The sequence below is a fragment of the Pantherophis guttatus genome, chromosome 8 (genome assembly GCF_059756535.1).
Source record: "Pantherophis guttatus breed Tessera chromosome 8, ASM5975653v1, whole genome shotgun sequence".
NCBI classification, from domain to species: domain Eukaryota; kingdom Metazoa; phylum Chordata; class Lepidosauria; order Squamata; family Colubridae; genus Pantherophis; species Pantherophis guttatus.
The window spans coordinates 9,157,527-9,172,465 of NC_142070.1; the positions used below are offsets into that span (position 1 = coordinate 9,157,527).

Below are 14,939 nucleotides of genomic sequence, written 5' to 3' on the forward strand. Positions count from 1 at the left end.
AACTCCAAAGCGGTCACTATAAACGAATGGTTGTAAGTCGAGAACTAGACATCATTAAAGTAATTCTCTTTCTTATGTTGTTTTTGTTTAAAAAATAAAAAACTTTTTGCAAAATAATAATAATAATAATAATAATAATAATAATAATAATAATAATAATAATAATAATAATAATAATAATAATAATAATTTTCTTTCTTATGTAGCATGGTGAAGAGTGGAAGAAGGATGCTTGCACCACCTGCGTATGTGATACAGGGGAATCCAGGTGCTTTACAAAGAGCTGCCTCCCACTGAATTGTCGGCAGGTAATTCCTACGCTTAAAACTTGGAGATTTTCTGGGAAATTTGCCCCCTTTCTCATGTCCTCAATCTTCCACTTGTATCCTCCCAGGAGGAGAACAAAGTGCGGCGCCCTGGGAAATGTTGTGAAGAGTGTGTCCTTTCCGAGGGCAACTGTGTACACAACGGCACCCTCAAATACCACAGTGACATGTGGCATGATACGGACTGTAACTTCTGTACCTGTGATGGAGGACGGGTTGCTTGTCGGAAGGCCAAGTGTGCCAGAGTGGACTGTGGCCAGGTAAAGAATTTCCCCAGTTATGTCTTACGTTTCACTTATTCAGAAGATTTTTTTTAAGTGGCCTTTTTTTATTCAAGCACCTGAAAACATCAGATGCTGAAATCATTGGTTTTCAGATTTTGGAGGTCTTCTGGTCCACCCCCATGTTCAAGCAGGAGACCCTATACCCGTGATGGCGAACCTATGGCACTGATCTGTCCCCGTCTCCACACACACACAAACACAGCCAGCCGAGGGTTAAGAAAGCACTTGGCACGCACACAGGTCGTTATCTCAAACTTGGCAACAATATAAGCACCGTCTGCCAAGAGCTTTACTTCAACAGATAACATAAAATTACATACGCATTGCAAATAGTCCAGCAAAACAATATCCCTTCGGCAGCTTCAGGCATTGTTCAAGTGACTAGCCAGAGTTAGTTTTTGTTCGTCACAGAGTTTTACCAGCCACCACCCTCTCTTATATAGTCTCTGGGGTGTGGTCCAGTGACTCAGTTATAATCCCTAGCACGCCTCCTTAACTGCTGCAACCGTTTATCACGCCTTCGTTGGCGTGCATCCAGGAACGACGGCTCTCCTTCCTCGCTCTCATCCGAGACACCTGGCTCCTGGCTAATCTCCTCTCCCTCGGCTGGCACCTGAGACAGTGCTAGAGGGGAGGGGCCTGGAGAGGGAGGCCTGGCTGACTCCTCTCCCTCATGTTCGGAGCCTTCTTCCTCCAATGAGATAGGCTCAGAGGGCGGGGCCACAACAGGCACATGTGCCACAAGTGGCACGCAGAGCCATATCTGTGGGCACATGAGTGTTGCCCTAGCTCAGCTCCAGCGCGCATGCATGTGCCAGCCAGCTGATTTTCGGGCCTTCCGGACCCACCAGAAATTGGGAAACAGGCCGTTTCTGGCCTCCAGGGGGGTGAGGGAAGCCATTTTCACCCTTCCCAGGCTCCAAGAAAGCCTCTGGAGCCTGGGGAGGGCGAAAAAAAGGCCTACCGGGCCCACCAGTAACCTTTTTGCCGTCATGTGCCAAAAGTGGGGGGAGTGCGGGGAGGGGGGTCGCACGCACATGCACGGGGTGCTGGGGGGCGTTGAATTATGGGTGTGGGCATGCACGTGTGTGATCCCCCTGCACTCCCTCCGCTTTTGGTACGTGACGGCAAAAAGGTTAGCCATCACAGCCCTATACCATTTCAGATAGGTGGCTGTCCAGTCTCGACAATCTGTTCCACCAGTTAATTGTTCTCACTGTTAGGAAATTTCTCCTCAGTTCTAGGTTGCTTCTCTCCTTGATTAGTTTCCATCCATTGCTTCTTGTCCTGCCTTCAGGTACTTTGGAGAATAGGTTGACCCCCCTCTTCTTTGTGTCAGCCCCTCAATTATTTTTTCAGTACCGTTATAAGTTCAAACAGTCGCTAAACGAACAGTCGAGAACTACCTGTAATTGATTATGTGCCATCAGGTCCAGTATTGACTCTTAATGATCCAATAGATTTTCTCCAGGTTGATCTATCCCCAGCCTGGTCCTACAGATCTTCCAATGTTGCATCCATCACCACTGTCTCTGAGTCCATAACAATAGCAATAGCCCTTAGACTTATATACCGCTTCACAGTGCTTTACAGCTGTTGTGGCCCTTACGCGGCCTGTGCAGCTAGTAGCTGATTCAGACAGCGAGGAGGCTGGTGTGGTGCTGCGCCAGCAGCCTGTGCAGTTGGCACTCGAGTCGGACAATGAGGAGGCTGTAGAAGATGTGGTGCCAGAGGCGGGGATTCAGCCAGGGCCTTCAGAACCTCCAGAAGCTCCCTTAAGTGAAGAGGACAAAGAGGAGGAGCCTCTTCTCGATGCACGGGCGCACAGAGCTGCCAAAAGGCAGGAGTGGCTCTTTAGGAGGAGGTCTCCTTGAGAGTAAGGCTTGGGGCTAATTGGCCACTCCCTTAGCCTATTTAAGGAGGAATGCCGACTGAAGCAATTTGCAGGGAACAACTTAGTTCACATACCTTCGTGTCTTGTCTTGCTTATCTTATCTTTGCTTCCTGCAAATTGCTTCTGGGCATTCTGCCAACCATAATAAGTTTTCAGTTATTATTCTTTGAATTCTTGGTGGCTGTTAATGCAATTAATTAACAGCTGTTGTTGTAGAAGACTGGTTTATTCAGTAAATTAAGGTTTGAACGGACTTTGTGTGTGCTGCGTTCTTTGGGGTCTGTAGCTGGGGCAGAACAACAGCCCTCTCTAAGCGGTTTACAGAATCAGCCTATTGTCCCCAACAATTTGGGTCCTCATTTGACTCACCTCAGAAGGATGGAAAGCTGAGTCAACCTTGGGCCTGGTGAGATTCGAACTGCCAGATTGCAGTCAGCCGGCAGTCAGCAGAAGTCGCCTGCAGTACTGCAATCTAACCAGTGTGCCACCATGGCGCCACCTTCTTCTCTTTCCTTCTATCTCTCCCAGCCTTAGAGTCTTCTAGGTCTATGTTTGCGGTAGGACAATTTGAACCTTGTTCAGAAGGAGTGTGTTATGTCTCTGACAGAATCTAGGAGGCCATGTCCCCTGACTCCTTGAAAGCGTTAAAGAACCCCAATCCATCCCCTTCCAATGCTGTTGTGACATCACCGCCCTGCCTTGTAAAACCTTCAATTATGAACCAATTCCTTGTTCGAGTCTTGTAGAAAAAGCAATTTTCTGTCCGTTTGCTTGATCTCAAGCTTGTTCAAGACAGATTGTGACCCTTTCATGAGGCAAGAAAAGATCGGGATCTCTTCTTGACTTGAGCAATGAAACCAGTACAGAAAGATCAAACTGGGGACCTGCCATGAATTTAAATGAAGCAGGAGAGCCGGGGACTGCCCAGGTAAAGGACTGGCTCCTGTAGCATTTCTTTCTAGGCCTTTCCATTGAGACAAATCACTGCTTTATAGCCTGTATGCTGTTTTGATCACTCCGTTATAAAAATAAAAGATGTTGAGACTTTGGAAAGAATGCAGAGAAGAGCAACAAAAATGATTGGGGGCCTGGAGGCTAAAATATATGAAGAATGGTAGCAGGAATTAGGTATGTCTAGTCTAGTGAAAAAGAGGGACGTGTTGGCTCAGTGGCTAAGACCCTGAGCTTGTCGATTGTAAGGTCGGCAGTTCAGCGGTTCGAATCCCTAGTGCCGCGTAATGGGGTGAGCTCCCATTACTTGTCCCAGCTTCTGCCAACCTAGCAGTTCAAAAGCACCTAAAAAATGCAAGTAGAAAAATAGGGACCACCTTTGGTGGGAAGGTAACAGCATTCTGTGCGCCTTTGGCGTTTAGTCATGCTGGCCACATGACCACGGAGACGTCTTTGGACAGTGCTGGCTCTTTGGCTTTGAAACAGAGATGAGCACCGCCCCCTAGAGTCGGGAACGAGTAGCCCATATGTGCGAGGGGAACCTTTACCTTTATCTTAGTCTAGTGAAAAGAAGGACTAGGGGTGACATGGTAGCAATGTTCCAATATCTCAGGGGCTGCCACAAAGAAGAGGGAGTCAAGCTATTCTCCAAAGCACCTGACGGTAGGACAAGAAGCAATGGATGGAAACTAATCAAGGAGAGAAGCAACCTAGAACTAAGGAGAAATTTTCTGACAGTGAGAACAATCAAAGCTTGCTTTCAGAAGGTTTAGGTACTCCATCACTGGAGGCTTTTAGGAAGAGACCGGACAACCACTTGTCAGAAGTGATATAGGGTTTCCTGCTTGAGCAGGGGGTTGGACTGGATGACCTCTATTCCAACTCTATTGTTCTGTTCTGTTCTTCCCCGTCCTAACCCTTCGTGGAAGTCTGAACTTTGTAAGATGAGGAATTGGGAGAATCTTGGAAACTAATCTACAAGGACTTCTATGGCAAAAGACTGAGACTTGAGGACCTAACTCAGATTCTATAGCCGTGATGGCGAACCTATGGCACGCGTGCCACAGGTGGCACGCGGAACCATGTTGCCTGGCACACCGGCTCAGCTCTCAGCCTCTCTAGGAGACTCTGGAGGCTGGGGACAGCAAAAAAGTCACTTCCTGTCTAACCAAAAGTTGGAAAACGGGCCCTTTTGGGCCTCCGGAGGACCTCTGAGGGGGTGGGAAAGGCTGTTTTCGCCCTCCCCAGATGCATAGAGAAGATCTGGAGCCAGGTGAGAAAGAAAAACAGGCCTACTGGGCCATCGCGTGCTAGAAGCAGGGGTGGGGCGGGGCACATAGAATTATGGGTGTGGGCATACACGCATGCGAACTTCCCCCAACCCCCCCCCCTTCCTGGCACGCGATGGCAAAAAGGTTAGCCATCACTGTTCTATAGTATAACTTCCCAGCTGCAGGAGGCATAGCACAGTCAGAGAAGTGAGAGGTACAGAAATTTAAAAAAAAATATTAAATTAACAATAATAACAATTGCTGTGGGAGTTACTGTTACTTCTGATTGGACATGGATTCTTATCAGGTCCACGCCAGATGTACATGATGGGAGCAGATCTTGAACCTTTATGGAAGGTTCATGGTAAGGTTGTGCCAATCAAAGATACAGGTGCTGTGTTTGGCACCCTACAGCAGGAGTCCGCAACCCCTGGTCCGTGGACCAGCACCGGGCCATGACATGCCAGAAACCAGGCCATGTAAACCAGTGAAGCCCATCCGCGGGATGTAAGCAGCAAGTGAAACCATGCCCTGTGCAGTCTGTGGAAAAACCTCTCTCCGGTCCCTGGTGCCCAAAAGTTTGGAGGCCACTGCTCTAGAGCAGGGGTGACAAACTCAAGGTCAAAGTAGCTGGATCCGGCCCACAGGGTACTTAGATCTGGCCCTGGAAACAGCGAAGGACAGACCCATGATGCATCTGCCAATGAAAACAGGCTCCCGAACTCGGTTTTCGGCTGCCACGACCTCCTGTAACCCTCTGCCAGTGAAAACAGAGCCACATGCGGCTCTCCCGAGCTCCGTTTTCACTGGCGGAGGGTTGCAGGAGGCTGTGGCAGCCAAAAACGGAGCTCGGGGGCCCATTTTCGCTGGCAGAGCGCTCGGGCGCCCCCGACAGGAATGTCGTCAAGCTGGCCACGCCCGTCCCAGCCCCCTGCGGTCTAACACAACTCTGATGTGGCCTGCAATGAAATAAGAGTTTGACACCCTGCCCTAGAGTATTTAATGGAAGGAGATTGTCCAGCGGAAAAGAGGTTGATTGATTGATTGATTGATTGATTGATTGATTGATTGATTGAATTTATATCCCGCCCTTCTCCCCGAAGGGACTCAGGGTGGTGAACAGCTGAAAATTAAAATAACATACAATATAAAAGTTAAGAGCCTTGGTAGTACAGGGGTTTAAGGCACCCTGTTATTAAGCTTATTAAGACCAGCTGCCTGCAATTACTGCAAGGTTCGAATCTCGCCAAGGCTCAAGGTTGACTCAGCCTTCCATCCTTTCTAAGGTAGGTGAAATGAGGACCCAGTTTGTGGGGGCAATAAGCTGACTTTGTATAAATATACAAAAGGATGAAGGCTATTGCTGAGCGCATTGTAAGCCGCCCTGAGTCTTCGGAGAAGGGCGGCATATAAATCAAATTTAAAAAAAATAAAAAAAATAACTAAAAATAAATTAAATTAATCGGCCTCCCAATTTAAAACCCCAAGCTATACAATTAAAAAACTAACCCATAAAACCTATTCAGGCCAGCCCGGCTTGCTGAAATAAAAACGTCTTCAGGGCCTTACGGAAAGTGCGGAGATCCGGGATCAGCCGTATTCCGGGAGGTTAGACAAAGAAATTGTAACTTCCAGCAGATACAATTCAATCCATGAAACTGGATTCTCCACTTTCTCCCATGAGTTGACCTAGTTGTCAGCGTTGTGGCATTTCAAGGAGAGTTTTTTGTGCGGTCTTTGTAGAGCTACAACGATACTTATCTTTTTGGAAGGGAACAGTGATGGAATGAGACTGATAAAAGAGGATTTTAAAGACTGTGTTCCGGAGGGAAAAAATGGCCAGCTTGCCTATCTCTTCTCTCGGCATCATTTAAAAAAAAAAAAAAAAAAAGAGCTGATTCTAGGTATCTTATTGTAATTCTCAATTTCTCTGCAGGGTGAAGAATTATCTCATTTACCAGGCAAGTGTTGCCCTGAATGCATTTCAAGAGGGGGTCCCTGTGTTTACAAAGACTCTACCAAAGACGTAAGTAACTCGCTGATTTAGCAAATAGTAGAGTTGCCAAGGTAGATGTTGGCTAGAAAAAAACATATTCAGTAGCATGGAAGCACGGAATACATATTGGTCAGTGGCAGTGGTGGGTTTCAAACTTTTTTTACTACTGGTTCTGTGGGTGTGGCTTGGTGGCCGTGGCATGGCCTGGTGGGTGTGGCTTGGGCATGGCAAGGGAAGGATACCTTAAAATGTCCATTCCCACCCCACTCCAGGGGAAGGATACTGCAAAATTCCCATTTCCTCCCAATCAGCTGGGAGGCAGAGAATAGATGGGGGAGGGGCCAGTCAGAATTTTTACTACCGGTTCTCCGAACTACTCAAAATTTCCGCTACCGGTTCTCCAGAACTGGTCAGAACCTGCTGAAACCCACCTCTGGTCAGGGGCCACTTCTTCTTGTGCCATATCTGTCATCGGACATTGGCGATTATGTTGGCGATCCTATTTTTATCAACGGCCGCACGAAGTGCTGTTGAGTTTTGTCTAAAACAGTCCCTTAGATTTTGAAGCCATTATGATGTTCTTCTGCCTGGACCTTGTTCGCCTTTGGCCACTGACTGTCAGACCTGGAGGCCATATTTCTACCTCTGTGCCTTCAGGCCTGCCACAATCCTACGGTGGGAAATTGGGAGGGTGGGATTGCATAGAGAGAAGAAGATATGTAGTCACAATAAAATTCTTTATAGAAAGACAAGGCCCTTGGGCCCTGCAGCTGTACTGAGAAGAATGAGGAGGTATCTTCTGTTACGGAGGGTACCTGATTGGCCGTATGGTGGACATGTGAGTGAAGGGCAAGGACTTGAATTTTCTTTTGGGTGTGGAAAACCTGGAAGCTCTCAGATTCGGGTTTTCCCAGATGTGCCAATATGACATCTCTAATAAAAGTTAGCTTTGAGGAACTTCAAGCCTCGGAGTTTGATTTCGTTGGGGGTGTTACTTGGAACCCTGACACTGACATCTTGCAAATGTAAACATTTGTACTACAAGATTGTAGTTTGCAGTATTCTGGGGTCATGTGATCGCATTTTACGACCTTTAAGTCAATGGGGTAGCCAGATTCACTTAACAACCATGTTATTAATCTGACAACTCCAGTGATTCACTCAACAACTGTGGCAAGAAAAGTCACAGTAAAATGGGGTTAAAACTCACTCGAGAAATGTCTCACTTAGCAACAGAAGTTTTGGGCTCAATTGTTGTTGCAAATTGAGGACTACCTGTATGTAGCCAGGACTGTGAAGGATTCACATAAGAGGCTCAGTTTGTTTCATATTAATCATGCTTACATTTTTTTTTTTTTGTGCTTTGGTACATTGTGCAACTCCAACTTATTTACTTAGTTCATGGTTCAGCTGCTGTAAAAAATAGAATAACAGAGTTGGAAGGGACCTGGGAGGTCTTCTAGCCCAACCCCCTGCTCAAGCAAGAGACCCTGTACCATTACGGACAAATGGCTATCCAGTCTCTTCTTCAAAACCTCCAGTCATGGGGCACCCATAACTTCTAAAGGCAAGCCATTCTTCCCAGACGTCCCTGTGACAGCCCCTCAAATATTGAAAGACTGCTATCCTGTCACCCCTAGTCCTTCTCTTTGTTAGACTAAAGGTAAAGGTTCCCCTCGCGCATCTGTGCTAGTCGTTCCTGACTCTAGAGGGCGGTGCTCATCTCCGTTTCAAAGCCGAAGAGCCAGCGCTGTCCGAAGACGTCTCCGTGGTCATGTGGCCGGCATGACTAAACGCCAAAGGCACACGGAACGTTGTTCCCTTCCCACCAAAGGTGGTCCCTATTTTTTTACTTGCATTTTTTTTACGTGCTTTCGAACTGCTAGGTTGGCAGAAGCTGGGACAAGTAACGGGAGCTCACCCCGTTACGCGGCACTAGGGATTCGAACCGCTGAACTGCCGACCTTCTGATCGACAAGCTCAGTGTCTTAGCCACCACATCCCTTTTTTTGTTGTTAGACTACACATACCTAATTCCAGCAACCGTTCTTCATATGTTTTAGCCTTCAGTCCCCTAATCATCTTTGTTGCTTGTCAGGTTTCAGTGTCGTCTCAAAATAAATTGCATTTTCCAAACAAATAGTCTTTGATGAAATCTTTCATTTATTCAGCACGACAATCTGTCCCCGATCATATCGTAGCCAACACTGACTTCCTGACCCCAAATCTTCCCTTTTCGTTCCCCAATTCTCTCCGTCTCATTGGCCATCTTCCAAATCACTCTCCCCATATCTACTACTTCAGCTCCCAGGAATGTCCCCCCTCCCATCCCATCTCCTAGGGGATATTATCTTCAAGGAAAATAAGTAGGTGAAAAGTCAAGCGTCCTCTTGCCAGCTGCCCCCTCTTCTCCTCCTTATGTCAGCACTGGAACGAATGTAGTTTGGAGTGCTGACATTGCTCTTCTCTGCACTCTTTCTAGAGTCTCAACATCTTTTTTTTTTTTTTTTGTTATTGTGGTGACCAGAACTCTAGGTAGTATTCCAAGTGTGGTCTTACCATTGCAGTATAAAGTGGTACTACTAGAACTTCACATGACCCTGATATTATCCCTCTATTGATGCAGCGTAAGACTGCATTGAAAACAGATCAGTTTAAGCTAAACATCTTGGGTTAGCACAGCCAAAGAAAGATGAATGGTTACCTGGCGTGTTGATGCTCATTCCTCCATGACTGCCCTGGTTCTTTAAGATGCATAGGTTTTGATGGCAACTTCATGCTAGCACTGATGATGTTACCTAGTTTGGTAATGAAACGTCTTCAAGGAAACAACCAAGCTCAGAGAGCGCCAAAAACCCCATAGTTTTTTTTTTTTTTTTTAATTGATTTATATGCCGCCCTTCTCCGGAGACTCAGGGCGGCTTACAATGCGTTAAGCAATAGCCTTCATACTTTTGTATATTTTTCCAAAGTCAGCTTATTGCCCCCACAAACTGGGTCCTCAATTTACCTCCCTTAGAAAGGATGGAAGGCTGAGTCAACCTTGAGCCTTGGCGAGATTCGAACTTACTAATTGCAGACAGCTGGAGTTAAATTACAATGCATTAGTCTGCTGAGCTATCCAGGCTCTGCAGTTCATATTTGCAGTTCAATCCCGAATTGCAAATATTCTCTTTTGTTGTTTCTTCTCATGTAGTTATCCCACACGTCAGTAGCTGTCAATCAATGTCTGATTGTCCTTTAGGAGATGGAATGAGTTCCCTAGAAGCTCTTAGAAAGTTTCTGAGGGTTGCTGAGACAACACTTTTTTTGAGTTTCGAGTAGCCAGTGTTTGCCATCGTGATCTGTCCAAGGTCGTGACACAATTGTGTTGTGCGTGTTGCCATTCTTTGTAGATAGCTGCGACCTTGCCTTTCGAAGAGGTTCCACAGCTCCAAAAGGCCTCACGAGATCTTTATGTTGAGCTGGGAACAGGAGAAGCTTAATGGATGGAGACACTGTGGAAATACAGCAATTCTCCTTGCGGTATTTCAAGCCTCACGTTAGGCAGAAGGAAATCAGCTTGGCTGTGCTGAGAAAAATTGTGTTGTGCTCTGAAATGGAGCTGGGATGGCTCAGTGGTTAAAGACACTGAGTTTGTTAGCTGGAAAGCTGACAGCCCGGGTTCGAGACCCAAGCGCTGCACGACAGGGTGAGCTCCAGTTCCTTGCCGCAGCTCCTGCCCACCTAGCAGTTCGAAAGCATGCAAATGTGAGTAGATAAATAGGCACCACTTTGGTGGGAAAGTAACAGTGTTCCATGCGCCTTGGCATATAGCCATGCTGGCCCCATGACCACGGAAAATGTCTTCGGACAATGCTGACTCCCTTAGCTAAACGTTTTTTTCTGTTTTTTCTCATGCAGAGTGGTGAAAAATGGAAGGAAGGCTTGTGCCGTGAATGCGAATGTTTGCACTCCAAAGTAAACTGCTATTCTCGGTCTTGTCTGACGTGTCCCCCAGGAAGTGTGGCTGTTGCCGTTCACGGAGAGTGTTGCCCTCAATGCAAGCCAGGTATTTGCAAAAGAGTGGTTTTGCGTTTGAGATGTCCGGTTGTAACCTGTTTATTCTCTTAACTTGGAAGAGGGTCTTTACCTTTTAAAGCATTTGGTTTAAAGCAGGCGTGTCCAACTTTGGCAACTTTTAAGACCTGTGGACTTCAACTCCCAGAATTCCTCAGCCAAGAAAATTTAAAGAGACTCGTCCAGGAGGATCCCAGAGCTCAGGCTTTGACTTCAAGGAGATGTAATCCAGTTCTTGTGATGGAATGTAAAGATGATGGAGAAGTGGGGGGAATATCGACAGTACCGTGTTTTCCCGAAAATACGATCTATCCCGAAAGTAAATCCTGGCTTGATTTTTACATGTGTGCCCAATATAAGTCCTACTCCTAAAATAAGCCCTAATTAACACTCTGCCCACTCCAGGGTACACAGGTAAAAATTAAGCTGGGGGGGGGGGTTAGAGCTGCTCTACTACTTACCTTCGGACAGTTGCAGCCAGACCTCGCACATCCCGACACCTGCCTTGCCGGCCCATTTCTTCTGTAGCTGGCAAGGCTGGCAAGGCTTTCCTGAAGGCCTCTGCAGCTGATAACGGAGCATCGGATTGATCCGGAGCTCTGTTATCAGCTACAGAAGCCTTGCCGGCCGCAGAAGAACTTCCTGAAGGCCTCTGACAGTGAAAAGGAGGGCGGAGATGACACATGCAAGTGAGGTGAGTCAGTGGATGACATTCCCCACCCCCCGAAAATAAGACCTGGTGCCTTTTTTGGTGGCAAAAATATATATAAGACAGAGTCTTATTTTGGGGGGGAACACGGTAGTACTGTGGCTTCCCAGGAAGGAGGCAGCCTATTCCAGAAAGGGGCCCAAGACAAGAGGCTACACAGTCCTGAATTGGATGGTGGGGTGAGAAAAATGTTCTGAGTAGCCACACCCTGAAATCTCTCAGAGTATGTCTGTTACTTTTGAAGGTTATAACTTTAGTCTGGCAAGATTCTGTCTATTAAGTGTAAGCTAATAAAGAACGGGATTTCGGTGGATCTCCCTAGGTTATCACTGGGGATTGGGCCTGACACTTCTTTTACTGTATTGTTTCTATAAGTAAGGGGTCATTAGTTCTCTTCGAGCTTGCTTGTTTTCTTGTGTTGGAAGAAATGGCCATCTGGGTTAAGTTCCAAGTGGGGAGAAAGACACCAGAAAGATAGAGACTGCTTGGAAAGATGGTTTAATGGTGGACAGGACCACATTTATTATTTATTTATTTTTTTAATTCAATTTATATGCCACCTTTCTCCGGAGACTCAGGGTGGTTTGAGGTCCTGGGCAAAAGGAGCACATGAGTGAGAGAGGGAGAGAGATTTATACCCTCTCTTGGGCCCCGCCTTGGAGCTTCCTATTCCTGTGTAAGGAATGTACTCTGATTGGTTGTGAGATTCCCAGGCTTGGTTGAATCTTGCTGGGTGATGATGTAATGAAGGAGCTTTGGGCAATTCCTATTATGGCTTAATGGCTTTTTCCTGGTTTGGATCTTGAGTGAGGGCTAATCCTATCATATCCTGAGGGCCATGTCTTTTGTTTTGTAGATAAACTGGCCCAGCCTTAGTCTTGTAGATAGGTTGGCACCAAAATATCTGCTGGGGAGGCGGACAGGGAGCTGGCTGAGGCTCTGAATTTATGTCTTTAGAAACATGTTTCTCCTTTAGGGAAAATACAATATTCTGCCTTTTTAATATTTCCTAGAATATTTCATTTTTCTAGGAGAGGGGTGGTTGCTAACTTCCTACACTTGCAAACATTTCATTACTCAAACTAAGTAATCTCATCAGTGTAGTGCTAGGATTAGCACTGATGATGTTACCTAGTTTGGGTAATGAAACATCTGCAAGAAAAGAAGCAAGCTCAGAGAGCACCAAGGACCCCTCATGTCAACCCTGGGTTACAAATCTAGACTAGACGAGACGAGACTAGAGTAGACTAGACTAGACTAGAGTAGAGTAGAGTAGAGTAGACTAGACTAGACTAGACTAGACTAGACTAGACTAGACTAGACTAGACTAGACTAGACTAGACTAGACTAGAACAGAACAGAATTCTTTATTGACAATTATTGATTGGACACACAAGGAATTTGTCTCCGGTGCAAAAGCTCTTAGTGTACATATAAGCAACAAGTGATAAATCATGATCATACTCATCATAAAAGGTAAATGTTCCCCTCACACATAAATGCTAGTCATTCCTGACTCTAGGGGGCGGTGCTCATCTCTGTTTCAAAGCCGAAGGGCCAGCGCTGTCTGAAGACGTCTCTGTGGTCATGTGACCGTCATGACTCAATGCCAAAGGCAACACGGAACGCTGTTCCCTTCCCACCAAAGGTGGTCCCTATTTTTCTACTTGCATTTTTTATGTACTTTCAAACTGCTAGGTTGGCAGAAGCTGGGACAAGTAATGGGAGCTCACCCCGTTACGCGGCACTGGGGATTCGAACCACTGAACTGCCGACCTTTCGATCGACAAGCTCAGCGTCTTAGCCACTGAGCCACCACGTCTCCTACCATAATCATCATATGATCACCATCAATTCCAAGGGAGGCTGTAATCTGGTGGAGAAGAGGCTTGCTTGTCCCTTTTTTTTTCCTTGCCATGCAGCAAAGGCATCCTTCTCACTGAGCGGGTGAGTCCATCCTGCACTTCCTCACCCCAAATGAAGTTGTTTCATTTCCAATGATAGGTCGCTGCCACCCTGATTGCTTGACCTGTGCCCAGGCGTTTGATCGTTGCGATGCCTGCCGAGAGTCCACCAAGTTTCTCCTGAACGGCCGTTGCGTTGACAGCTGTGGGGTTGGCTTCTATCCAGATGCTGGCCTTTGCGTAGGTAAGATTAGCCTCCAGCTTTCTTTGTGATATTGAAGCTTCTTGCTCTGTAGGTGATGCTGAGACGTTTCAGAAGACGCCCGTGGCTTGTGGGTGTTAAAAGGAGATAAAATCATTCTGAAGATTTGTGTCTTACTAAAATACCCTTTCATTGCTCTGTTTCTCCTCCTAAGGGAGTTCCCCCAAGGCAGTTCAAAACAATAAAAATAGCCATACATAGAGAACAGAGGTGGTATTCAGCTGGCTTGGGTAGCGGAAATTTTGAGTAGTTCGGAGAAGTACTAGAGCCTTGGTAGTACACTGGTTTAAGGCACCCTGTTATTAAGCTGGTTATTAAGACCAGCTGCCTCCAATTACTGCAGGTTCGAATCTCGCCAAGGCTCAAGGTTGACTCAGCCTTCCATCCTTTCTAAGGTAGGTAAATTGAGGACCCAGTTTGTGGGGGCAATAAGCTGACTTTGTATAAATATACAAAAGGATGAAGGCTATTGCTTAGCGCATTGTAAGCCGCCCTGAGTCTCCGGAGAAGGGAGGCATATAAATCAAAATTAAAAAAAAATAAATACCACCTCTGGCTGGCCCTGCCCTTTCCCCGCGCTTCCCTGCCCTATATTCCCTTGTTTTTTTACCTCAGCTGATTCGCGCGGCAGAGCGGATTGCTGCGCCTCAGCTGAACTAAACAACAGCTCAGCTCACCAGTGCTGACACTGAGGGTGGTCTTTATTTATTTATTTATTTGACAGATTTATATGCCGCCCTTCTCCCGTAGGACTCGGGGCGGCTCACAACAATAAAACAACCCGACAATAGATAAAGATTAAATAATATTAAAATCCCCAACCCCCAAGTTAAAATTTAAAATCCCCAACCCCCAAGTTAAAATCCACGGCAGATCAGGGAAGTTGCTGAAAGAGCCATGTCTTTAGGTTGGTGCGGAGGTCGGGGGCCATCCGGAGCCCGATGGGCAACCCATTCCAGCGGGTTGGTGTGACCACAGAGAACGCCCTCATCCTGGGGACCGCCAGCCGACACTGTCTGGCCGAGGGGACCCGGAGGAGGGCAGCCCTATGTGAGCGCACTGGGCGGTGGGAGGCCGGTAGGAGGTGATCCTGCAAATATCCCGGCATTACCTCTTTGAGTACTGTGCGCCAGTGGTGGTTCCTCCCAGTTTGGTCCGGTTCAGCCGAGCCGGTAGCGGTGACGATATGATGTCACCGAACCAGTTCTCCCCCCCGCCCTCCCACCCCCCCACGTTATTCTTACCTTTTATTTGGTCCCACCCCCAATCTATTGCTGCCTCCT

The 14,939-nt window shown here is 46.8% G+C and overlaps 1 protein-coding gene across 1 annotated transcript in view; it reads left to right on the plus strand.

Moving 5' to 3' along the window:
• Positions 1-14,939, plus strand: part of FRAS1 (Fraser extracellular matrix complex subunit 1) — a 447,420-nt gene that overhangs the window by 177,799 nt on the left and 254,682 nt on the right. Inside the window, exons 8-12 of the mRNA XM_060687010.2 lie at positions 207-308; positions 395-586; positions 6,663-6,752; positions 10,626-10,773; positions 13,495-13,638. Coding sequence (XP_060542993.2) covers positions 207-308; positions 395-586; positions 6,663-6,752; positions 10,626-10,773; positions 13,495-13,638 — 676 coding nt within the window. The remainder of the gene's footprint in view (positions 1-206; positions 309-394; positions 587-6,662; positions 6,753-10,625; positions 10,774-13,494; positions 13,639-14,939) is intronic.